Raw genomic sequence first — 26,660 nt, 5'->3', positions numbered from 1 at the left:
AAGTCAACACTCTCTCTCTCTCTCTCTTTTCCTCTCTGAGCTACTGTCAGTTCAGGTTGGAGGACGAACCACTAGACCTGCTGCTCTTGCCCGCGGTGCTGGCGCGTTTGCCGTGGACTTTGTCACCTTGCGCCAATACGGAAGCTCTGCTCTGACAGACTGACAACCCTCCACACCCCCCGCACCCTCGTCCTCCACGCTCGGCAGGAGAGGAGAGAGGCGGTGCGTGAGGAGCGCCAAGCGAGCGCGGAGGGAGAGTAGAGCGGAGCGGCGGGCCCACTCTGACCATGCCAGTGTGTGGAGGACGGCTGCCTCTCCGCTTTTGGAGCCACAGTGCCTCGCTGCTACTTCTACTCGGACTCGTCTGTCTGGACATGCCGGTGCATGGTAAGAGGTCATTCTACCTTTTCCTCTTTGTGCACTCAAAGTTTTGCTGTGTAAATGCTAAAGAGCATTCACATATTGCTCACATGAAATCCCAATTGAATTGAATGGAAACACGTTCTAAATTGAAGTTATCTGTTTTTTTTCCCCACATTTTACAGCTCATTCCAGTAATCTTGGGAAGTATATTTCACATTCCCCAAATTCACACATTTTTCCATATTTTTCATGACAACATTGTCCTATAAATACTGACATTAAACATATCTCTATCCTCCGATTTTAAAATGCATTGCCAGTGACCATGTTTGGTATCCGCTGTGTGAATGGCGTATCTTTAGCGCTACTGTGCACTGTGGTGTCGTCATTGTCTTTTTGTTAAAGCTGATGCCCTGAACCTTTGAGGATGAATTTGAAAGCTGATTGATTAAGAGCACTGTCTCATTGCTGTCACAAGTTACATGTCCTGAAAGCAGCTCCAAAATGCATGAATGAATATTTGAAATAAACTACAATTTTGTGTGTGAGGGTGCGAAGCAAATTTAGTCTGTTAATCCAGGCCAACGCTTATAATAGTGTTAAAGCGAGCGCAGACCGTCTCGTCAAGTTCCAAAATGGATGACTAATGGACCGACTGATTAGATGCACTACAAGTTTACATGTTAAGAGATGACTTTTAGTGTTGGCAGGGATTACTCTAGCATTACTGAAGTTATCCATAGTGGATGTCCATGCTCTACTGTGAGGTATTCTTTTCAAACACAAACCTCACCCTGCCCCCACTTACTTCTAAGGTTTACACCTGTTTGATACATTATCATCCCTCAGTCACATTCCAAAAAAGGAGGAATTTGAAGGATAACGTGTGTGCTCTTAAGCTATCTGCCGCACTGCCCTGCCTTGTGGGTGATGGCGTCTTACCTTATTTTTCTCTCCTTTCTTTATAGTGCAGTTTGGTTCTATTTAAAGTGACGGGGCTTGTTTCAGCCCGGGGAAGCTCTGATGTACATCCAGCTTGGGAGCTCATCATAGCTCACGCGGTGCCCCCCCCCCCCCCCCCCCCCCCCCAAGGTCGTTCGGCAACCTTTTGGCCAGGCGTCATCCATCCTCTCGTCCATCTCTCGCTGTCACGGCTCGCTTTAGAGGTGGCTTTCCGTTCTGCCATCCAAGCGAGTGGCTCTTAAAGCCGTGACTGTCTGAGCATTTCACACGCACACACCTGCAAACACACACACACACACACACATACATACACAAGGCAAACATACAAAGTGTCTGCATGTTTCTGATTCATGTGAGCACTGACTGCTCCGTCCAAGAATCCAAACAACAGCTGCCAGAGACTGAGATGTATGTGAAGTCTGACATCACGTTGAACCCGCGCCAAGTTTTTCTTATTCTTCTTAAATCTATTTTAGTAAGTATTTTTTTAAGTGGAATTGTAGTCAAATCCCCAAACGCAACTGGCTCACAAAAAGAGCATTTTTTTCTACTGTTAAAGCCGTACATTGATGATAGCTTTCATCCCTTTTTCTTGGCAAATCGTTGAAATTGTCAAAGTATGAAGCCCACTTTTGATGGCACTGACACCTCCATGCATCCATTTTCCCGAGCTGCTTATCTTTACAGTGGTCCCAGGCTTGCTGGTGCCTATCCCAGCTGACTTCAGGCAGTAGGCAGGAGACACCTTGAACTGGTTGCCAGCCAATTGCAGGGCACACAGAGACAAGCGACCATTCAAACAAGGAAAATCTAGTATGTCCATTGCATGTTATTAAAAACGAATACAAGTGATCCCTGGTTTTTCTCAGATAATGGGGACTGGAACCTCCCTGCGATAAATGAAAAACTGCGAAGTAGCACCAAGTTATTGTACCTGATACCAGGGGTATCACCAACCTTTTTGAAAGTGAGAGCTGCTACTTTGGTACTGACTAATACAAAGGGCACCAGTTTATGTGAAGATACGTATTATGTTAATGGTTTCTCAGAATAATTAAGGACAGCTGTAATAAATATGTAAATCAATTGAAGTACGTTATGTACATTATCTATGCCTAATTTTTTGTAACATTCCTAGAAAATCACACTGTTCACACTTGTGAGCTATTTGCCGAACAGGCCTGCTGGATACTTGCAATCCTTGCGGGCTACCTGATGCCCGTGGGCACCACGTTGATGACCCCTGCCTTATATAGTAACTGTACTGTTGTCCCTTTGGGTTCCCATTTCCTTTGGATGTAGTCTAACGGAGAGCCACGGTTATATAAGTGGCGCCCTGAAGTCTAAAGTGAAGCCTGTCGCTGATCAAACATGATAACAATTAGAGCTTACACTTGAAATTCCAAATTATTTCAAAATAAATCTAGGTGAGAGATTTACAACGCTCCATTTGCTCCATTTGTGTCTCCCCCTAAGCATGTGTGTGACTTTGAGAAAGCACGGCTCTTGAGCACGCCTACAAGACACGCGATTGGCTCCTGGTGCGACCATGGACGTTGGGGCGGGAGTAGATGACAGCTCCTGCCCTCATTGGTCAATGGCAGGAGGGCAGAAGTTGTATTCCTTCTCTGGCCCCAACTAACCAAATTGCTTTGCTAATAATAAGGTACAGATGAAGAAAACTTAGGCATACCAAGCTTTGTAAAGGAGTCTCTATACCACAGTATAGCGATACATTGATTCATATTCCAATTATTTTGATCTCACTTTGAAAAAAGAAACTCTCCTGTTCTTATCATGGCATTAAAAGAATTCATTTTGATTCCGTAATATACAGTAATGTTGCAATGCGTCTACTAAAGGTATCACAGAATTCAGCCTTCAGAGCCAATAGTGTTATCTGATGCCACTTGAACATTATGGGACACTTTTGTTAAACAATCAGAGCTGCCCTTCTGGTTAACTAGTCATTGCAAAACTTGTTAAAGGCAACTTATACTAGCAAAACCTCCGTAGTTATGTGCACTTAGTTATGCATTTTCTAATCATCTCTATTGACTGTGGTGCCATTGATTTAAATTTCTTGTTATGTTATTAGACAGATTGATTCAGATTGTGGATGCTTGTGACATAGTTGTATGCAGTTACATTGCATTTTTGTACAGTACTGGTGGTTTTCTATCATTGAGTGGTTTAAGTGTCCTACCTACCAAGATTTAAAACCTTAGCTTTCTGAGCAGAGGTACAGAAAAACAGTTAATCATTTAACTTTTCAAACCTTCCTGGTGTCCGATTGTCAAAGCTTACTCGGGTGCACCCCAGGCCTTTTCATTTGTTTGAACTTCTTCTTCTCTGGGCTCATTCACTGGTCGACGCATAAGTGATGGATTGGCCCAGCAAAAGGATCATTTGTTCATTCAGTGGGCAGCTCATGGATGACTGATGTTGCTGGTGAAAGATTCAGCTCGGCGTGGGAGGAAAGAGATGGAATTGGGTGGAGTGCCTTGGCCAAACTCTTTGGGACACACTTTTGTCTTCCCTATTGTCTGTTTTTCTTTGAAGCAGCATGCTAGTTCTCCTTTGCTCTGATAGTTGCCTCAGGTTTCCACCAATTGGTGGAATCGAGAAATATTTACAGTGGTACTTTTGCAAAATGTCGCTTGGATGATGTCATAGAAGAATAAAAAGTCAGTGTAATTATTAATTGTAAAAACAAACAAAACGTTGCCTCATCTGTAGTAATATAGAAATGATGAGAAATTACAGTGATTCTTGTCATGAATGTGTAAACCTGGCAGCACTCGGTTATACATGAAAAATCCACAAGATTATCAGGTAACTTCGCCCACATTAGATCGAGATGTCTCAAAGCTTTGTAATCTAGCTGGGACCCTTATTTCCCTACAAGGGGTTTGAGTAGAAATCCTAGAATTCACCGAAAGTTATTGTTTTTAACCAAAGTGTCCAACTTCATGATCAATTTTGGCTATGGATGATTGAACTATATGTGTGCTCTTCGTGCTAAAGAATTCCACTTGAGGTGTGCCAAAAAAATACATTTACGTAGGAATCAAGATTCATATTTACTACAGTTCATAATTCATACAACATTTCCCAAAAATCGACTTTAGAATTAAAAAGAAAATAATAAAATAAAACAAATCCACTTCCTGTCGACTTCCGTGTAACTTCAACAGATGAGCACTACCAAGGAAAAAGCATCAACAATGACGTAGCACGCCTAAGGTGTGCTCTTATTTCAAAGTTGGTTTTCATAGCAGAGGTTACCTTGCTTTACTCCTCCTCATGTATCAGTTTTTACTGCCATCACGTTATGACTCTACCAACATCAGAAATCATATTCAATCCCTGATTAAGGACACTAAAAAATGGCTGGTCAATTACGGTGTCATTGTGCGAAATAACACAAGTCTCCAGAGTTACCCCTAGCCGCTAACTACTTCTATTTGCATTCAAGTGCAGTTGAAAATTTAATCTACAAAAGATGGCATATACCAAAAGGAATGATAGTGGTGAAATTGATATTTTACTTCAATATAATAAATGAATCACCTACGTTTATAATACCCAATTAAATTACAAGGTTTCCATCTTCCATGCTAGTGGTTAACCCAATGAATCGAAATAAAGTAGAGAAGAATTTGTGGTAAACACTCTGTTTCTGTGGGAAAAGGCATTTTCCTTACAATTTCAAACTTAATACATGTAAAAAAGTTACACCTTATTGTTTCTGTTTGTCATTCTGTCTTTCAAAGCAGACCGGAGTAGATCATGACGATTCTTTACACATCTGTACATTGAAGCAGAAAGCATTGTCAATCGATTGACTTTGAATGGAAAACCTTTTTCAATTGATAATTGACTCCGAATAGAATCCTAGACCCAAAAATCTGAAACAATTGGAATCTGCCCTCGTTAGATGTTGCCCATCCATCTAAGATTTCTCAAGGCTCATTCAGGCAAAGTCCCTAGTTGTGGTTCAGAATTTGCCTGAAAGGGGCTCCAAATTGTCTGACTTCCAATTCAATTCCAGGCCTGAGTCCTTGAGATATTTTCAGGCCTCCAGACATGATAGGTTTGTACTGATTTTTGTCCTGATAGCTGAAACAGGTGTTATGGACTCATTTTGACTAAATCCGTGCATGGGGCCCTTATGAGTCAGTTTGAGCAGCTATCGCCACTACCTTGCATTAGAAAGTTAGATAAGCAACAGGAGGATTTACCATTCTTAACTGTCCTTTATTCGACTAAACTGCTTGATTGAAATCTGCTGTGTTGTGTCTAACAAGGCGATCCTCCTTCAGACAAGCAAGTACAGGATGACATGTTCCCTGTCCTTCAAGGAGTGCATTTCAACACACACGCATAGTCACACACTCACAGATCTGTGACCTTCCACCTATGTCAGGCTGCAGCCTTCAGCGTGACTTCTGGGAAGCGAGGAGCGATAGCTTACATTTCATTGTCCTTGGTGGAAAGAAGCGGCACGGTATCAGTTTTCATGGTCAAAAGCTCTGCCAGTTGCTGTGCTTTTGTCACCAAGCACTAATGAGACACTTGTACCCCCATGCATGTAGAGTTTGAGGGTCCGTTCCAGCTCCACCAAACACCTGCACTGCGGACTCCACCACCGTTTCACCAAAACATCCAGTCAGCCATGTTGTTGTTTTAACAATGTTCCAAGAGTTGTGACAATGTCCTATAAGCTTTGACAAGCTCTCATTCTGCTGCAGTTAGGTCCAGTGGTACCTTTACTTCCAAGTGCTCCAAGTGTTACTTGTTGGAGATAGCTGAATTAAGCATTGTTGGTGTATGTGATGTACTATTTGAGTATAGTAGTTGTGTCCAAAGAGACACAGTTGATGTGTGTTTTGTTAAGAGCTCGTGAAGAACCCTCCCCCTCACAAAAAAACAAAACATTGTCCTAAGTAGGTTCACCAAAGAAGACAGTTCATGAGATAGTGGTAGTATTGTCCGACAAGACACTAGAGACTGGCTCAACTTGATTCGTGTGATGCTGCGTCACTCTCGAAGCTTCCTGTGTGGCGCTCCTGCGGTTGCAAAGAGACACCCCGTTAAAAGCGCTGATCAGCTGGCTGCCAATCCCAAAATGCAAAGGTAAGGTGTTGCTTCCAATTGCTGAAAGCAAAGTGTTGACATCTTAAAGACCAGAATGTGCTGGCTCACAATAATAAAAGACATGTGCTGTATGACAATCTTGTGATAAATACAAAAATCAAGCCTTCAAAGGAAGCTCGAAGAGTTTGTGGGAGTATTATATCTTGTAATGAATACACATCTCCTGACCTCTATTTCAGCAGATTAGCGACCTGGCGTTGACTTTGTAAGACTAAGCTGGTGCAGCACATTTGAGAGGAGAACTGCAAAGTTTGTGACAATTCTGAAATAGGCCTTGATAAGAGTTGGACCATATGCAGAGTGGGGGAGGGGGGGGGGGACAACAGATAACGTGTGACCATGTTCTGAATTGGGGTTTGATTAAAGTTTGAGTTGAGTTGCATAGTGTTAGGTTAAGTTTGAGCCAGGGGTAGGCTTCGGCAAGGGTTGCTGTCTTCTAGTGTGGGTGTTATGCTTAGGAGTTCAGAGCTGAGACGGGAAGGGTGTTATGTGAAAATTTGGGTTTGGTTTATTGTGACCTTGCACAACAGCCATTTAAAATTATGAAGTTGTATTGTGCTAGTAGTGGCTGCCGTCTAGACCACTCTCTGGAGGCGTTTGCGGTCCATAGCAGTGGAGTTGCCATACCACACAGTGATGCAGCTGGTTAGGATGGATTCTAAAATGCAGCTGTAGTAGCTCCTGAGGACATTTGTTTACTTAGCAAACCTTCTCAGCATCCGCAGAAGGTATAGGGGCTGCTGAGCATTCTTCACCAGCTGTGAGGTGTGTGGTGTCCACCTGAGGATCTCCCTGATGTGGATGATCATTGGTTTGTCCATAGGTGTGTCGCCAAGCAGTTGAAATATGACACTGGCCGGCAACCAGAGTAACAGCTCTTCTCTTTCTGATTCCCAGCATGTCTTGGTCTCTCCTGTGTGCAAGTGAAAAAACTCAGGTTTCCATCACGAGGCTGTTTTTATCATTTACTCCGAAGTACTTTTTTCTTCAGTGCAGGATAAAATTTACGAGAGAGGATGAAATGTGATATTACGCATCCTCCAGAAGCAGGAATTCAAATACGAGTGGTGGAAGTTCCACGATATGGTTATTTCATATCAAGACTATTATGCCCTAAAGATTACTAGTATCACAATGCTCATGATTACAATACCATTCATCTTTACCACTTATGCTTGAATAAATTTGTCAGACATTTCATGATATGAGCATACTTCACTATCTTGCACAAATCAACCATGCTGAACATATTACAAAAAAATAATATAATACTATTTCTATTCTTTGAAAGGAAAATTCAACAAAATTATTAAAAAAGATTAAGAAATAAAATGTTATAAAAAATAGATGCATGCAAATTAGAGCTTCCAAAATAAGTAAAAATATCACTCAAAATATTGCATAGCATGCATAACATATAACATATATTAGGTAAAATGAGATATTATACAAATATTAGTAAAACTAAAGCTTATAAAAAATATATTAGACAACGACATTATTATAGGGGAAAATGTTCTCCCTGCCAGTGCATGCACCACAACCAAATTTGACATATTTTAGGCTAGACTAGAGAAAAATACTTTTATTGTCATTGTATAGAAGGTGTACAACAAAATAGAGAGCACTGCTTTAATTAGTGCATATAAAAAAAATATGGACAATAAATAGCATAAAATATTGAAAATAAAATCATAGTTGCTCCTTTACTAGCTGAATCTGAACATTCATGAACGTCAACATCACACAAGGTGCTTCGCTGAAGAAATAAGTCTGCCTTACTTCCAGAACGTCATAGTTAAGAAAATATTTTAGGTAAAAGCAGTATGTTTGATACAAGTTGTAATTACGGGCTTAGAAACAACCAGTCAGTATACAGTATGTAATATGGACCATATTACTATCCAGATGGGAATGAGTGTTTAGATGCATGTGTGTGTGTGTGTGTGTGTGTGTGTGTGTGTGTGTGTTTCTGAACCAGCTTGACAGCATGTTTGTCCAGTGAGATAGCACAGAGGAGGCCTGGAGTTGGCGATGGGTGATATGTGCCTCCGTTAATGGCCAGCTAATCACACACAGTAGACAGCCGGACGCACACCACTGTAAACACCCCATACCCGCTGCTTGCACAATTGTATACAGGTGGCATTTTGTCATTTGTTGTGTGTCACGAAAACACAACTGCAGACATGCCGACACACACGGTGTATATGCAGTACAGTACTGTATATGTTTTATAAATGAGAACAACATGACTGTATGAGCCCACAGATGACTGAGATGTCGCAGACCAGAACGCAGGGGAAATAAACACATGCCAGCTGCAATGTTAACACCATCAACTTTTGCCTTGGGCACACACACACACCCACACACGTACAAACACACGTGCAAAAAAAAATCACATCACATCTTACAGCATGTGTTGGCCGATAAATACGTGACAAAAAATAAATGACAAAAAAAGCTGGGAGGCTAAGCTAGCACTAGCATGCTCATTTCGCTGCAATGTTACACTCCAAAGTTTCTGATGCCGCGGACACTATTTTGGTCTTTTTCTGAATTGTGCGTTCAGGGCAACATATATTTTTGCAGTGTTGTACAGCACCACTTGAAATGGAGTTTAAAAAAACATCATACTGGTAGCTAGGCATGGGTCATTATCCGAATCTAACTGTATGATAACCTTGACCAAACTTGCCTCCATGCAACCCGTCACTACAATGCTGGTCTGCTATTGGTCGGCCTCACTCGTTTCAAAATGGCGGAACGGTAAAGCTTTGTTCTGTAGTGAGTGGTTCCAAAATCATATTTATAGTGCATTTTACTGCTTAATTCAAAGTTGAATTGGTTAGCAATGGGTCCCAAGATTGCTAGTGATGTTAAAGAGAGAAGTAAGATGATGATATATATGGAAACGAAGCTGGAGATAATCAAGAAATACGAAGATAGCTTAGATGGCTACCCTTACTAGGGAATATTGGGATAACAAGTGGCACTCAAAGGTAAATAAATCCTTTCTATATTTTTTATGTATGATATTTTTCTGATTGTATACATGTATATTATATATACACAGCACTTACTATACGATTTTGGTACCAATTTTTTTTTTTTTTACCTGGAGTTTTAAACGCATTAGCTATTTAACATAGGTTTGGATTGCTCTCCATACGGCAAATTCTCCAACCGCGGAACGGACTAATCTCGTAACCTGGGGGCCCACTGTACTGGCTTAAAAGGCGACCAACTGATCCATGCAAACTCCGCATCCAGTGCAAAAAATTCAAAACCTTTACCTTTTTGGAGAAAATGACCAGACAATCTTATTCCATTTTCAAAAGTACTGAATCATAAGTCGCATGCTGGACTACTGATTACCACATCTACAGTATACCTTGCAGTTTTCAGTTCATGTGGCCTTGAAATAAGCACCACTCAGCAGGAATGTCAACAGACGATTGCAAGCAGTGTTTTAGAGGTATCAGGGATGAGGTTTTTTTTTTCACCTTCTTTTACTTCCTTTTTTAATCTCACTAAAGAAAGCAACAGTGTTGAGGTACCATGCGACCAATCAAGGTCATAAACGATAAAAGGCATTTGCGCTACATTTTGTGAAAAGTGTGTAAAAATAGTTTGACCTCAACGAGGTTATTAAAAACCAAAACAAGTTAGATGTTGTCAACTCGTGCTGAGTCATACGTTGAGTGCTTGAGCACACTGAATCTGTTTTATATTTGCCGTGGCACACCATTAGCACGTGGCCGGTGAGTGCCTATTGTTTGTCAGAGGGGTGATTGCATGCCGCCGCCACCACCATGGAACAATGTGTCATATGATAGAATCACGGGAATAGAATGTGTTACAGTAAAAATAGCTAGCAAGTGTGGGTATTCGACTTATTTTTTATTATTATATTTGATAAAGATGGCATTGCATTCCTGCTAACTTATTTTTGCTCAAAATAATGTTCGTGGCATTGGATGATATATCTCACGAGCTTGAGTCCGCCAGAATGAAGTATGGGGAGATTTTTGCAAAACTGAAAAACAAACCTGGCAATATAAATGTTCCAATTTCAAAATGATTCATTTTTATTGACCAGGCTAAGTGCTGGTATATATATATATATATATATATATATATATATATATATATATATATATATATATATATATATATATATATATATATATTACTAACATTATGTATTTTACTGGATCCCATTGGCCACTAGTCTAGTGAGTGTGATGCAAACAGGTTAGGGTACAATAATGTCACATGACTTTTTCTTCACGGGTGCTGTTCTTTTTCCCACATTCATCTGTAAAATAAGCCATTTGGCCTATCAAATTGGACTTGCACGTTCCAATTTTACACTAAACTTACCATTAGATTATCTTGTTCAAATGTTCATCTGCCACTGCAGTTTCTCCACAAATAACCCTTCCATTGTTTTTTTTTTGTGTGTGAAAATGGGATTGAGTATTCAATGAACCTCAATCAATGAATCTCAATCACTCTCTGCGGCACTTTACATATATTGAAAATGCAGCATAAAGTGCTACAGAGACTTAAAATAAAACTATTTAACAGGGAAAAAAAATGGGTGACTGTCCACTTTTCAGTAATGTCTGTCTCACCGATCAGATAAAAAACAAGTCATAGAAATGTCTTAATAGGCTGAAGGGTTATTTGAGTGGCCATGAAAACACTTGGGCAACCTGCCAAAATAAACCATGTGAGCGTGTGACATTTTGTATGTGCATGTGTGTGTGTGTGGGAGTGACTGCAGTAGACGAAGGGTTGAGTTTCACGTCTGTGGATACAGTTGGCAGAGAGAAACTTTCTTCATGTTCTGAACGTTGAAGGCTGCAAGATCTCATGAGGTTTGTCTCTGATTTGTGGTCAGGTAAAAACAATTTAGGACCAAAGATGCTCAAACACACACGCAAACACACGCAAACGCACACACGCGCACACACATACACACGCACACAAAGAGACAATAAATAACTCAAAAGGACAAATAGATTTTTTCAGGAAGAAGATAGTGTTGAGTCCCCACCGGGGAAACTCAGTTATGGTTATTGTTTGCAAGGCTCATAAATCTAATTAATCCTGAAAAATGTTTGTGTAGGAGAAAACTGGGATGATTTGCATCATAATTAAATTTATGCGCGTGCTACAGTATACTGTATCAATCTAGCAACGTTGTTTGTATTAGTAGAAGGATAAGCTAAATGTGCATACAAACAAGTGGCTGCTGCAAGGGACTCATACTTCCAATATGATATTATTGAGGACAGTAATATATTAACATACAACTGCCTTGAAATGGACATTTGCAACCAATTACAGGAGATAGCTTGTGTTCAGTTGGTCAAATAGATAAATAATTGTTTTGTTTTTGTTTTTTTGTGCTCAGATGTTCCTTCAGCAAGTAGACAGGAGCAAAAGGGTTGCTACTCATCTTTTCATAAATGTTTTGAGCTGTAATTGCTATTCATTGATATTTTTGGGGGCAAGTATCATTCATTCAGAATCAGAATACCGAGCTGAAACTGATTGTCATCAATTCCAATTTGCAGTTTGAAGTGAAATAACAAACTTAAACATAAATCCTTGACTCCCCTATAGTCTCTCAACCCATAATTCAAAAATTACCTCGAACCATATCCTTTAATAGGTGTAAGCATGATATCAATAGCAATCGCTCAAACCGCAGTCCCTATTGCAATTCCTTTCTCCGCTAAATTTATCGCCAAATTAATAACTTTCTTTATGCTTGTCCTACCCGAACACCCACCCAAACCCTAACTAAGCCCTGTCATGAATTCTTGAATAAAGTACTCCAAAATAAACTATTGTATTTATTTAATTATCTGATAATGTGTTTTTGGATATACCGATTCATTATTTATTATGTACTTATTGTATTCATATATTGTTATTCATAATGGAATGTATCTAGTTTTAAATGGCATAAACTAGTTGTTAGACAAATGATGTACCATCACAAAAAAAAAAAAAACAAAAAAAACATACATTGTTGCTACCTATGAATTTTATATTCGGATAAATGGGCTTCAGGTGGTGTGGATAGAGTTGGACTTATTTATGGGAGCAAATGATGACAGGACCAGATGCGCTCTGTTTTGCGCTCTTTTGCTCTTTGTTCCTTCCTTCTTTCTCCTCATTCCATTTCCCCTTTTCTCCAAAACTTCTTTGTAGCTCCTAGGGCTTTTCTGGAACAAGCCGGGTGTTCCGGAATCCTTGTGTGTACCCGTCACTCATCCCCACGGGAGAGCGCACTCTCACACACACATGCACACACAATATAGTGAGTGGCTCATTCATTAGTGAGCCATTGGCTCTGATTTGACATGATGAAGTGATGGCTAAAGTAAGTTTTTTTTTTTCTCCCACGCCAGCTAATTATCTTGGAATTGATGTTTATTCTTCTTCTCATAAATAGAAATGCCTTTTAGGGGCCTGAACATGCCCAAGAACTCACTAATCATGTGTATCCCATATGCCTTTTAGGGGTCCCCAACGCACATTTTCAAAAACTCACTCACCAAGTTCGAATAAATAAGACTCTGACACTAGTTTCCCATGCAAAATTGGGTGGGCATGTTTTGGGATAGAACAAACATTCACTTGGCTGGTTATTGGCGTTGATATTCTGAAGTTTGACCAATGTTTGTACCAACCTTTAACAAAACAAACAAAAAAAAACCTGATGGCCCAATCAATATTAATTTGATCCTTTTTTACCTCAGAGAACTATTTAAAAATTGAGTTAAAGTATAGTTTATTGAAAATATGCTGTCATCAAAAAATGAAAGAATACAAAAAAAACACAGAAACAAAACTGAATTAATTTTAGGATCTTAAAAGAAAACAAAATGCGAATTTGAATAGAAGGAAGAAGTCAAACTTCAGATCCTACCCCTTGGTTTCACATGATCATTATAAGGAGCTAAATCAAAAACTTCAAATCAAACACAAACATAAATATATACATATAAAGTTTGTACATACTATACACTCATGTCCACACATCCCTCACACCCAACCAATCTTCAGTTATGTACTTTCACTGAAGCACTATTCTCCCTTTCCAGAATATTCTGTGAGCAACATCATTTTATACCGTCTTTTGAATTGAGTAATGTGTGGATATTATTATTATTATTATTATTAATTATTATTAGTTCCAAACATATATGATTCCACAGCTTCGCACCACAAACCAATTCTTATTTTGTCTTCTAGTTGTTTGATGTCAATATTTTTATCGGCCCTCGTGACTATCTAGAATAATTATCGGCATCAGTCCAGTAAATTAAAGATTATTTCCATTGTGGGAGTATGTCCGTCGTGACAGGACACGCAAACAAGTTTGAAGGACCCAGGCTTAAAATCAAACTATAATTTAGCATTTTTATTCAAAACAGCCAATTTATATGAATTCCTTGGTGAGATTTAGACCGTTTTTCACTATGGACAGCAGGAGGTGCTGCATTTACCATTGTCCATGGGTATAACAGGCATGGCAGCCGCCAAAGGAGTGCCACCCCCCCATGTAATATAGTTTAATGATAACTAGACCTACAATTATATTTAAAACATACCGTTGGCTGTTGAGAACACATTTATGTGCAAGTTTTTGAAATTTCTAACCATTTATTCATTTTTAATGAAAAACGGTCTAAATCTTACACATTGTCCCTTTAACAACTGAATTGACAAATAGGGTTACATTTTACATTTAGTCAGTCGGATAGTGTGGCGGATTCCCTTTCACCGGCCAAAAAATGATATAATATCATATTTGCCCGTCATCCCAGGTTGGTTTCAAAGGCTTTAAAGACCAGGCTAAGCATGTCCGACTCCCCCCAAAGTCATTAAGACATTCCACTACACGCATGATGGTTTAGTTCATCCGGGCGCTGACGTGAAGAACAACGTGAAGATAAAAAAAAAAAAAATGGGCATCCAGAGGATATGCAGGCTATACCCCAACACACCCTGCCCCCCATGTAGCGGCCATTCTGTCAAACACGGGGAAGATGAATAACCACTTTGAGGCAAACGAAGGGAATCGGTGGAAAGGAGGAACAGGTAGTATTTACACAAGCTCGATGAAAGGCTTTATTTGACAACAGCCGGATGACAAATGAATGCGCTTTCATTGCTTTGGGATCGGCCTTTCTTTTTTATCTGGACCTGCTCGTCTCCATCTCGTTAGTCCAGCGCGACGCAGATCTCCCGCACCTCCGTCCTCCACTCGTAACAAAGCCCCATGTGTTGAAAAGGGCCTTTAAGCTCTTTGGGGGTCTTCTGGGGCCGACCCGTTGTTAATTGCGTGTTGACAGTGGCCTCTATATCCTGCCATCAGCGTGGGGGTGAGAGCTGGAGCCTCCTAATGGCGTTTGAAAGGCTAGTTCAGCAAAAGAGCTCGAGACGATCGTGAAGTTACGCATGCACCTGGAAATTCAGATTCGTAAAACTTGTTCTTGAGCTTTTTGACATGTTTTGGCATTTGAAGAGTTGTATGGCACATTTTACCATAAGAATTAGTTCAAATACACTGAACCTTCCTTTGTCGCAGGGATATGTTCCAAAATCACCCCCAATAGACGAAACTTGACAGTTGTCTTAAATTTGTTCTTTTTCTTTTTACCCCTTACACCACCAACAATTTTAAACACATATAATTGCCAAGAATTATAATTGTGTGCATGCAATGTATGATGTTCAAGTTCAAACAGAAAAAATGGGAATACACTGGAGTAAATTGGACTCATCCTAGACTAGACTAGCCATGCAGATGCATTTTTTGTGAAAAAATTGAAAACACAAAATAGACCCGTGGGATCTAACCATGCTATTATTCAAATATTGTAGAACAAAATCCAGCCTCATTAATCATGAATGATTATTTGTTTGAGTGTCAAAAATATATGTTTCAAAATAGGGTACAACAAAGTGCACGCTGTTTGTTGTTATAATCTGAAGGTATGTCTTTCATAATCAGGTTCATGAACTGAACATGATGATAATATGTAATTTGAGGTCCCAGTGGTAAATATCACTTTATCACTTTACCAAATTTTAGAAGTAGTCAATCGCATTGCATTACAGTGTGGCTTACTGTATATGAAGATGGGTAACAATTGGTGTGCTTTCCTCTCACTGACTAAGCTTCATATACTCTAATAACATAAAATAAATCTACGATGGCTTGGAAATAATGAAACAAAGAGGTGACTTTGAGCCCCTGTGGTCACTTTTATTTGTGTTTCAGCTGCTCTCCAGTTATACTCATCTCCAGCAGATCTAGTACATTAGCGTATAAATGCATGACCTTGTTTCCTGGATAGACTCTGATTCCCCTTCCTGCCACAAGCAGATCAGATAATCTCACAGTAGAGCACCTCCACGCAAGACAAGGTGGTCGGTCATGATTTGTAGATGGTAAAAACACGGTGGAGCGAGTGCGAGACGGATTGACGGATTACTGGCATTCCTGACATTTCCGGAGAGAATTGGGAGACAGCAGGGAGCCATGAGGCGCACAGTTACAAGATAAAGAAATTTAGCTGATTACGTAGTGAAGTGTAAATTGGCTTTGGACGCTGCACTATTATATTCCCCAGTCTTCACTTTTCTGAAGCAGGCCTTTATGTAATAACAGAGACCCTTGCTCTTAGTATGTGTCGTTTCCTACAGATTCATCCACTTATACTCCATGTTCTTTAGATACTGACCCTGTCGTGGTATACTCCCAGTTTTCAGTTTGCTGCCGTGGCCCTTTGTATCTTTTTGTGTAAATTGTGTCATATTATGGCCGACATTCCTAGATGTAAATACAAGAGGCTTTTGTTCTACTCCATTGTTGTTGTTTGTATTGAGGTTTAGTAGCTGCAGTATTACTTTGCGGTTCTCCGTCATCAGAATTACTACTCCGCCCGGTCGCTCCTGTCTTACCCAGTGCATACATAGTGAACACGCGGCGTGCTTGTGGCGGATGCTTGGTGCAGGCCTCTTGTGTTTTGTCAACAGCACAACGGCACCTCGAATGATGACCCGCAGAGAGGCCACACTAGGAAAATGACAAAAAAGTAGGGCTTAGATGGAAGGAAACCTAATGGAGAATGACTCGGCTACCTTAAAGATCTATATAAATAAAGAGCAAGGGAGTGACTAAGAGTGGGAGAGAGGCGTTAAGTGTTTGCAGGAGGGCTGCAGAGTGAGAGAAAGGGCGGCAAAGGCCAGCGCCTCTTGTGAGCAGCCGCAATAGTTTCCCGCAGATCTGTCACATCTTGTTTTGGTCACCCCCCCCATGCTGGCACTTGGTCCTACTCTGAGTGACCTCCTTTCCAAACCTTCGTCCCTCTAGTTTATACGTTGTGTGTGTGTGTCTCTCTCTCTCTCTCTCTCTCTCTCTCTCTCTCTCTCTCTCTCTCTTTCTCTCTCTCTCTCTCTCTCTCTCTATATATATATATATATATATATATATAGGGTTCATATTCAACATTTCTCTTCCTCCAAATACGTCAAGTTGAGTTGAGGCCAAAGAGCTCAATTTTGGTCTCAGCTGACCACAGGAGCTTCTCCCAGTCTCTTTCTGAGTCAATGAGTTGCTTGGCCAACTTGAGGAGGGCCTGGATGTGAGCCTTCCTGAGCAGAAAAACCTTGCGTGCTCTGCATGATTTTGAACCATTGCATCCGTGTATTACCAATAGTTTTCTTGGTGGCTGTGGTCCCAGCTGCCTTGAGATCTTTAACCAGTTTCTCCCGTATAGTTTTTGGCTGAACTTTGTCATGATCACTGAGACCCCACAAGGTGATATCTTGCATGGAACCCCCAGCCTGGGTTGGTCAACAGTCATGTGGTACATCTTCCACTTCTAAATAATTGTATCAACAGGTGCCACCTCTTACTTATGGTTTTTTTGCCCATTCCAACTTTGCTCCTGGCATCTTTTGGCAGCTCTTTAGTCGTGCTTTGGTGGAGATGGTGGCGTATTACTGAGTCTGTGGGCAGGTGGCTTATTATACAGGTGACACTTACTTAATAACAGATGTCTGTCTTTCAGGTAAGTACTTCAGTGAGATTTTGACTGTCAATGGGCTGTGGGTGACAACATTGGTCAAGGTTGGTCGAGGATCAAATACTAATTTCCCTCAATGACATGCAAATTATTCTTTATTTTAATTTCATATAATTTTCCCATTTTCTACATTTTTTTATAACTGTTAAAATAAAGCTGCCCTAAAAATTAGAGACTGTTAATTTATTTCTTACTATAACAACTGCCATAATCAGCTGGGGATCAAATACTTATTTCCTCTACCACTGTGTTTGTTGTGTTTGTGTGTGTGTGCGTGTGCGTGTGTGCGTGTGTGTGTGTGTGTGTATGTATCTTGATGTAAATACATAAAATAGGTTAGAAATGCATAAAATGCAACATGACATAAATCCCGACTCATGCTTGGTTTGGTGCTGCTATTTCAGTAAGCAACCACAACCACTGTGTTGCCACTAAGGACCACACAAGTAGCAGGCAGACCTGTTTCAAAATTAGCTCACCAGTGATGCAATCATATGAAAATGTCAATATTTGAATTTATTCATATAAATTAAGTGCAGCATGAACATTCATACATTTACATTTATCAATGACATTTTCTCCATCCATCCATCCATTATCTTGGCCTCTTACCCTGACAATATTTCTTTTTATGATATCAACTATCATTAAGGTATACATTAAAGTCAGTTCAGAGAATGTTTTACTTCAGAAGTGTATATGAAACTGGTAGCCACCATATTGATCCGTCCCCTGTTTTGAATGATTTCTGTAACGTTGTACATCCTTCAATTAACTGGAGCCCGGCATCGTTTGGGGGAACGGGTACTCTTTAAGGAAATAAATACTGTTATCACGCACCGTATTCTGCAGTGCATCACGAAGACCACAAGCAAGACGGGGAGTACAGACTTCGGCTTCCTGCATAACAGCGCCGTGCTGAATCATATTCCATGTGAGGAAACGATTTCAAGTGTGCACGTCTGTAGCACTTTTTTGACTCAGAGAGAAAGAGAGAGGCAACCCCCCCTCGAGTTCTCAACATCTATTCTCACAGCTGTCGGGCATCTGCTCTCAATGAGCGTGTCGGAATGAATGAAAATCCCAAAAGCTGCGGAGGAGAGACACTTTTTGCACTTTCACACACTCCCCCCCACATCCTCCTTCAAGTGACAAACAGGTGCTTCTTTGAAATAGGATAAGACGGAATACCGAAGCTTTGTTCTGCTTCTTCTGGGAAAGTTTGACTCGTGAGATTGAAAAAGCATGTGTTGTGCCTTCTTACGGGAGTATCAATACAGTATCTACTCTGTTAGTGCAAGGTTACAAGATGAAGAGCTTGGTGAGTCGTGAGGGTGAAACTTGGAAGGCATGTTTTTGTTACTGTGAGAATGGAAAGAAAAATACTGAGAATAATTTTGTCCTGGACTGAATATTTACACGTCTATCATCTTTGACATCGCAATGTTGGACAAAAACAGTGTAGATGTTTTTTTTTTTATGTTAATGAAAATTTATGGAATGGTGGAGTTTCTCTGGAGTCCTTTTGTTGTAACGGTCTTCTTGCTCACAGCAAACACTACTTTGAAAGTTGTTTACAAGATAGAGAATTGTGAATGATAGACAGGTATTAAAACATATGACATCATTTTTGGGCCCCTTTCTTTCAGGAGATCATGACCATGACCTCTACGGGTTACTTCCAGCAGTCCGGTTGTGTGGCAAGCTGAAAAATATTCCAACATAAATATCTATAGGTTGTATCTATAGGTTCATATTTCGCAGTTGGTGAAGTACAGGGCTGGAATAGACTTCTTAGCTCTTTTATATTCTATCAGTAGCACTGATCTTACTTTAACAACTTGCTGTTAATACATGTTCATTCTTGATGCTGTATTATTTTATCCGCAACAGTATTGCCTTTTTTTCCATCCATGCTTTAAGTGTGTGTCAAATTTAGTTGTCCAATCAGATTTCAGCCTGGATTCGCTCCCAAAGTAAACAAATCCACCCTTGTCCTTCATATTTATTAGTACCGGTCAGTGTTACTCAAACTATGTTGACAAAGAGTAATTTTATGCAAATTCAACATCACAGGGCCAAAGCACTTTCATTATATTAGGTTTCTATTAGATGATATTAGTTGATCAAGGTAAAAGTTGTACAGACAGATCCAATTTACAAAAGAGTTTACACAGTCTGCACAGATTAATGCATTAAATAAACATTGCTGGTGAGTATGAAGTTCTACCATGATATTTCTGTCTTTTTATTAGTCAAATACTGATTCTGAATTTCATTTGCAGGCATATCGCATTTTTGTATTGTTCAGCTTTATAACTGCAGCATGACAGAGGTGGCATTAACAGATGGATCAATTTGGGTCAATCCACACTCAAGGCCCCAAAGTTCCAAATGCAGAGTAAATGCACTGCTCGTTGGTCAATTGATGCCATAATATAGCTTACCCAGTATAAATATGTTGATCAAATGTCTTATTTTAACCAGGACACAATGTTAGATTTTCATATACTGAGCTTGAAGAATGTATGTTTATTAGTGTGTGTTTTCAAAAAGCGTTCTGAAAATCTCACCCTAATTATAAGGCCCATTTTGCTCCGACTATATATAAATATCTATGTGCTCCAAAAGCCTCATGCAATATGTCGATTTCTGTCTTCAAGGCAACATATTAGACAGCATGCTGCTTCGAGCATCCAGTAAGGAGGTTGCAACGAATGGCGGGAAGGAGAGCAGCAGAAGTTCATCCATCACGACCTCGTCACAGCAAATGCTTTGGTGTCACTGCAACCACCATTGTCCGGATGACTCCACCAACAACACGTGCAAGTATGCCCGGTGTTCTTTACGACCGACGGGACGGCCAGACCGAAGGAATAACTTAAATGTTCTTGTTCAGGACTGATGGCTACTGTTTCACCATGGTGGAAGAAGATGGAGGCCTTCCAGTCTTGACTGCAGGTTGTCTGGGTTTGGTGGGGTCCGAGTTCCAGTGCAGAGTGAGTAGATACAATCGACTTCACTTTGCTTTTTAAAGGCTTCATTCGTCAAAATATTTACAGTACAACTATAATGGTGGTTGAGACTGCTGTGTTTAAAGGAGGATTGTGTTTAGATTAAGGCAGCACTATTGGTTTTTATCAAGGAAACTTTGGGAGCGGGAAAAATGGTAAGCACATCTGCCTCGCAGTTCAGAGACCTGAGTTCGAATCCAGCTCGGTCCGGCCTTCCTGTGTGGAGTTTGCATGCTCTCCCCAAGCGTGTTCTCTGCTCGCACTCCGGCTGCTTCCTCGCACAATACAAAAACATGCATGCCAGGTGTATTGGACTCTCTAAATTGTCCTTAGGTGTGATTAGGTGCATGAATGATTGTTTGTCTCTGTGTGCCCTGTGATTGGCTGTCAACCAGTCCGGTTGTCTTGGACAGTAGGCAGCCTCCACCCTGAGCTGGTTGCCAGCCAACCGCAGCTCACACAGAGATAAATGACCACCCATACTCACAAACACACCAAAGGGCAATTTGGAGGTCCAATATACATGCCAAGCATATTTTGTGAAATTTGGGAGAAAACTGGAGTACCCGGAGAGAACCCACACGGGCATGGGAAGAACATGCAAACGGGACACAAAAAGGCCAGAGCCGGAAGCAAATTTGGGACCTCAGAACTTTGAGGTGGAAGTGCTAGTCGCTTTTCCACTGTGGTTGTTTTAAAGAATTAGAATTTAAATATAGTATATCAAGACACAAATATTGCCTTTTGTCTTTCATATGCTAAAGGCTTCTGTTTGCCTGTACTCCTTCCAGAACCTGAAAAATCGACTGTGCAGCAATTTTTCACATTTGACTGATGCAATAGGATGTGCTATCCATATCATTTTGTACTCATCCAGGGAAAGGCATAGTCCCTGCGTAAAGTTGAATTACTCGTAAATCAAGGTACTACTGTAGTGATTTCCTTTGTTGTATGTAGGACACATGGAGCCTGCGTCAGAGGAGGTCACTAGAATGCTGCACAGATGAAGATTTCTGCAATCGAAATCTTCATCCTACTCTTCCGCCACTCAATCCGCCTTGTAAGTGTCTTCTGAAGTACTTACTGTAGTATGGAATATAGTATTGAATAAATTTGCCTCCTACACCAGCTTCACCAATTTGACTTTAAATTGTGTCAAAATGTGAAACGCCCCAGTCTGAAACTGAAAAGGTCGACGCTCATTTTGTTTTGAAGTGGACATTTTTTGATAAACTAGCCCAGTTGAGCCCCTGAACGGAAGCACGCAATCAATTAAGACAAATGGGTGACGTCCAAATGCTGTTTGAGTTCATGTTAACAGCGCTTTATTTAAAATGCATGTATGGAATGCATATTGTGGGGTACAATTGTTTCCATTTACACTTTTTTTCCAGTCTACGTTGATGGAAAGATTCACCATATGGCATGGGTGATCTCTGTCATTGTGTGCAGCATTATTTTGGCTGTTATTGTTGTCTTCTGCTACTTCAGGTAAATATCATCCATCAAAGTAGTCCAGATTTCTGCTGTAAGGCTATGCTGATTCGTCATGTTGTTTCTTGTTTGTCTGTTTCACATAGATATAAACGTCGGGCGTCCCGCCCTCGCTACACCATCGGCCTGGAGCAGGACGAGACATATATTCCTCCAGGAGAGTCCCTGAAGGATTTGATCGAGCAGTCGCAGAGCTCTGGTTCAGGCTCAGGGCTCCCTCTGCTGGTGAGATGGGAGTATTACATAACTGGAATGCTAATAAAAAGGCAACGCACTGACTGTATCGTGGACTGTATCGTGTTCCAGACACTCCCACAAAAGACGGAAATCTGTAAAACGTGTATACCAGTTTAAGTCTTTTATTTAATTATCTTACCGCTTCCTAATTTTATCAAGACACACTTAAGGTACATATTAATGAATGCCTGTTCTTCGTTGTCAATAAATGTGAGGCCCGCGTATAACATCACTGTGGGTGCTTAAAGCTGAATATTTGTCACTTCCGGTTTAAGTGTACAGTTGAACTGACACTTTAAAGAAAAGAAAGTTATCTAGGTGTATTTCTAAGAAACATTCTGTATAACAAATATATACTGCTATAGATGGGCTAACCAAATTTACCATTCTTGAGATGTTATGTTATTTAAATCTTATTTAATCTTATTTAAAACACCTGCTACTTTTGCACAAATGGGGCTGCAACACAAACAAACTGTCTGCACAACAGTTTATTATGGGGCATTTTTTACACCTTGTTGCACCACACTGTGGTACTCCAATACATGCTCACAATTCAACATTAAGATTATTCGCTGCATAGCAGGATGGCACACTTACCGAATTTCAACCTGTAACTTTCTGACCGTGCCCAGGTTCAGAGGACAATCGCCAAGCAGATCCAGATGGTGAAGCAGATCGGCAAAGGCCGCTACGGCGAGGTGTGGATGGGTCGATGGCGAGGGGAGAAAGTGGCGGTCAAAGTGTTTTTTACCACCGAAGAGGCCAGCTGGTTCCGGGAGACCGAGATCTATCAGACGGGCCTTATGAGGCATGAGAACATACTGGGTAAACACACCAGCCTTTTTGACCAAACTTCACATAGGCCACTTTTTCAATTCAAGCGTAAACTTGAAAATAAATCATAATGTAGGACCAGTCATTGGTCTGCTGTGATGTGTTGGCGTGTAGTGAAAATTTAAGAAACTACCAAGGCCGTTTGATCCCATTTTTTTCAGCCTGTTACTAGTTTGAGTATCACTTTCGAATCTGTCACTGGTAGCGATACCAGACATCGATACCACTACCACTGATTAATAACATTTCAATTACCATAGAGGCAGATGACTGCAAACAAAAAAAAGAACTTCTGATGATTCACCAGGGCTGCTGTGTTGTAGCAATGTTAATTTTTTATTTTAATGTTTTTATTAGTGTCAGGGTCTTCTCAGCATCCTTTGTAGGTGCTCGATGACTTGAAATAAGGTATTGGCCCGATATTGATATCTGGTATTTGCACTCGCTCATCCCTATACCAAGTATAAAGTAAGGATGTGTTCAAATTTGTGTTGTCAAACGATGACTTTTTAACACTAATTAATTGAAAATATTCCTACAATTAACCCCAACTTTTTCCTGTCAAGCTAGTAATTGATATTCAGTAAAAACCTGGAATTAACGTAAAATCATGAATTAAAAAAATAAATATTTGTTTCACAGATTCTGTTTAAGAGAAAATACTGACTGATTATTGTTCCAACCTTTTTCTTTTTTTTTTTTTTTGGATCATGATATTATTCTGGAAACTTCTCACATAGGATTAGTACCCATTACCGTTTGCGGTACTTGAATAGGGCGTTTTAGTCTGAGCTGGTACGCCAAAGATATACAACTATTTCAGTTTGAACTTGGTTAGTTAGCAAGAAAGTGGGACAGTGGTAACCGAGTTAGTTTTTTTTTTTTTTTTTTTAATCTCCAAAGTCCGTGCTTTGACTTTATAGCCGTAGTTAAAATGTACAAACATTAAGTGAAAAATACAACTGAAGGAAAGAATCTTTCGCGTTACAGTGTAACTGAAAGTATAAGTGAAACCGCTGAGCTGTGCGTCGACTCACTCAGGGTTCATCGCTGCGGACATCAAAGGCACGGGCTCATGGACGCAGCTGTACCTGATCACCGACTACCACGAGAGCGGCTCGCTGTACGATTACCTCAAGTCTACCACGCTGGATAGCAAGGCCATGTTGCGGCTGGCCTACTCTTCCGTGTCGGGCCTGTGCCACCTCCACACGGAGATCTTCGGCACGCAGGGAAAGCCCGCCATCGCCCACCGCGACTTGAAGAGCAAGAACATCCTGGTCAAGAGGAACGGCGCCTGCTGCGTGGCCGACCTGGGGCTCGCCGTCAAGTTCATTAGGTGCGTGAGCGCGTGGTTGCCGAACGGTGGCAGAAGCGGGATGCCATGTGAGCCTCGTCCAGTTTGCGGGCATGTTCTACAAGCTAACGTGTGTGTGGGCCCTTGCAGCGACACCAATGAGGTGGACATCCCTCCCAACACCCGAGTGGGCACCAAGCGCTACATGCCCCCCGAAGTTCTGGACGAGACCCTGAACAGGACCCACTTCCAGTCCTATATCATGGCCGACATGTACAGTTTCGGACTCATCCTGTGGGAGATTGCGCGACGCTGCGTGTCAGGAGGTATGGCTCGGCGGAAAAGGTTCAAATCCGGGTTGATAGTGCTACTCAAAGGTGTCAGAAGTGGGATGCCGAGCTGCCGTGCGTGCCGTTCATAGACTAATGGTTTTTCAAGCCACTAGGAATAAATATTTTCCAAAGTGCGCCTTGGTGGCGCAGTGAATAGCACGTCTGCCTCACAGTTCAGGGACCTGAGTTCAAATCCACCTGGCTCCGGCTTTCCTATGGGGAGTTTGCATGTTCTCCTCGAGTCCGAGTTCTCTCCGGGCGCTCTGGCTTCCTCCCACACTCCGAAAACATGCATGGCAGGTGAATTGGGCTTACTAAATTGTCCTTAGGTGCGATTTGGTGCATGAATGGTTGTTTGTCTCTGAGTGGCCTGCGATTGGCTGGCAACCAATTCAAGGTGTCCCCCGTCTACTGCCAGCTGGGATAGGCACCAGCAGGCCTGCGACCCTTGTGAGGATAAGCGGCTATAGAAAAGTGATGGATTGTTTCAAAGTGAGTGCAAGAGTTCTATTGAGAGATGCCAAATGGTGTCATAAGTGGGATGCTAAGCCACAATGCCATCTGTGTCATGCCTGCTCAGGGTACTTTTTTTTTTTTTTCAAACTGAATTGGAATGTGCAAATCAAGGTCAAACGTGGACTCTAAAGTGGGATACGCCACGTGTGGCAGCCCACCTAGTGTATTTACTCTCACTTTTGATTTAAATGGGGTGAAAAACAGTGGGATGAATTCAGTCTAATTTCTGTTTGTCTAAAACAGGTTTGAAGATAGGTGTGAAAAAGGGAATGCTTAACCAGGCCATCTCTTTGTGTAAATCCTAATATGACAATAACGTCTGAGAGCACTTCTCAGAGGTGGCAAATAGTGTCAGAAGTGGGATGCTGAGGCACTCATCCATCCGTGGCATGCTCGTTTGCTGTACTGCTTCTGGACTCCTGTCTTTTCAAACCAATGTTCTACTTGGATGTCTTTAGATGTCAGAAACGGGAGCCAATAAAAAATGTAAACTTAATGGGCATGCTAGAATTGTGTGCGTTAGCATCCTTCTTTTCACAGCATTTTTTCATCCTCTGAGGTAGAAAATAATACAGATGACGTGGTGGATAAGGGTATCCCACTTCTGATACAATTGTTTTAGCTCTTTTTGAAGCATTTCCTGCGAGATTGCAAAACCTGTCCATCATTAGCAGGTCAATCTAACCCAACCTGTTTCTCACGTGGGCAAAGGCATCCTAGAGGAGTACCAGCTGCCCTACCACGACCTGGTCCCGAGCGACCCGTCTTATGAGGACATGCGCGAGGTGGTCTGCATCAAGAGGCTGCGGCCCTCCTTCCCCAATAGATGGACCAGCGATGAGGTAAAACCTTACACGACACGCTACAGGTCACAAACACGTGTGATGCTCGGTTTCTGCTGACCAACGTGCATTTTACCGCAGTGTTTGCGGCAGATGGGAAAGCTGATGAGCGAGTGTTGGGCTCACAACCCAGCCAGTCGTCTCACGGCTCTGCGGGTGAAAAAGACGCTGGCCAAGATGTCCGAATTGCAAGATATCAAGTTGTGAAGGTCGCGTGCGTATGTATACGTGTGTCAAAACTGCGCTTTCTGTGAAAGCTAATTTAGCTTGTACTAGAAGGAGAAGTGTGAACGGGTCCCTCAAGATGGACTGTGCGGAAACGGGCTGGCACTATGTGACAAAGTGTACTGTGAGGCTTTAATACATTTTTCTTTGTGCTGGATACATTTGTAGAGTGTACAAATGTCTTGTTTTTTCTTTGTCGTGGCTTATGTATTTTCCATGTAAAACATTCATTAAAGTATTTAGAATTCACCTGA

General features: G+C 41.2%; 1 protein-coding gene across 2 annotated transcripts; it reads left to right on the top strand.

The window, feature by feature from the left end:
- LOC148429482 (bone morphogenetic protein receptor type-1B-like) lies at positions 1 to 26,660 on the top strand. 2 transcript variants are annotated; one of them, XM_088421216.1, is made up of 11 exons: positions 1 to 387; positions 20,276 to 20,441; positions 20,512 to 20,611; positions 21,584 to 21,686; positions 22,021 to 22,117; positions 22,207 to 22,345; positions 22,993 to 23,185; positions 24,236 to 24,533; positions 24,642 to 24,817; positions 26,051 to 26,181; positions 26,263 to 26,660. In XM_088421216.1, the coding sequence occupies exons 1-11, from the start codon at positions 288 to 290 to the stop codon at positions 26,386 to 26,388; spliced, it is 1,629 nt and encodes a 542-aa protein (XP_088277342.1). In that variant the 5' UTR covers positions 1 to 287; the 3' UTR covers positions 26,389 to 26,660. The 2 variants fall into 2 exon arrangements, with proteins under 2 accessions (XP_088277342.1, XP_088277352.1); XM_088421226.1 differs by lacking the exon at positions 1 to 387 and adding an exon at positions 14,493 to 14,616.

Source organism: Hippichthys cyanospilos, chromosome 1, assembly GCF_059441005.1.
Source record: "Hippichthys cyanospilos isolate Australia breed blue-spotted pipefish chromosome 1, RoL_Hcya_1.0, whole genome shotgun sequence".
Classification (NCBI taxonomy): domain Eukaryota; kingdom Metazoa; phylum Chordata; class Actinopteri; order Syngnathiformes; family Syngnathidae; genus Hippichthys; species Hippichthys cyanospilos.
Note: the sequence above shows the minus strand (reverse complement) of the source record. Positions and strands in the feature narration are given on the sequence as shown.

What these genes read in the sequence shown, in the direction of transcription:
- LOC148429482 (XM_088421216.1), top strand. Translation starts at nt 288, where the DNA reads ATGCCAGTGTGTGGAGGACGGCTGCCTCTCCGCTTTTGGAGCCACAGT. An exon ending in GAGGCATGAGAACATACTGG is followed by an intron (nt 23,186 to 24,235) that starts GTAAACACACCA and finishes CGACTCACTCAG; the next exon opens with GGTTCATCGCTGCGGACATC. An exon ending in GCGACGCTGCGTGTCAGGAG is followed by an intron (nt 24,818 to 26,050) that starts GTATGGCTCGGC and finishes ACGTGGGCAAAG; the next exon opens with GCATCCTAGAGGAGTACCAG.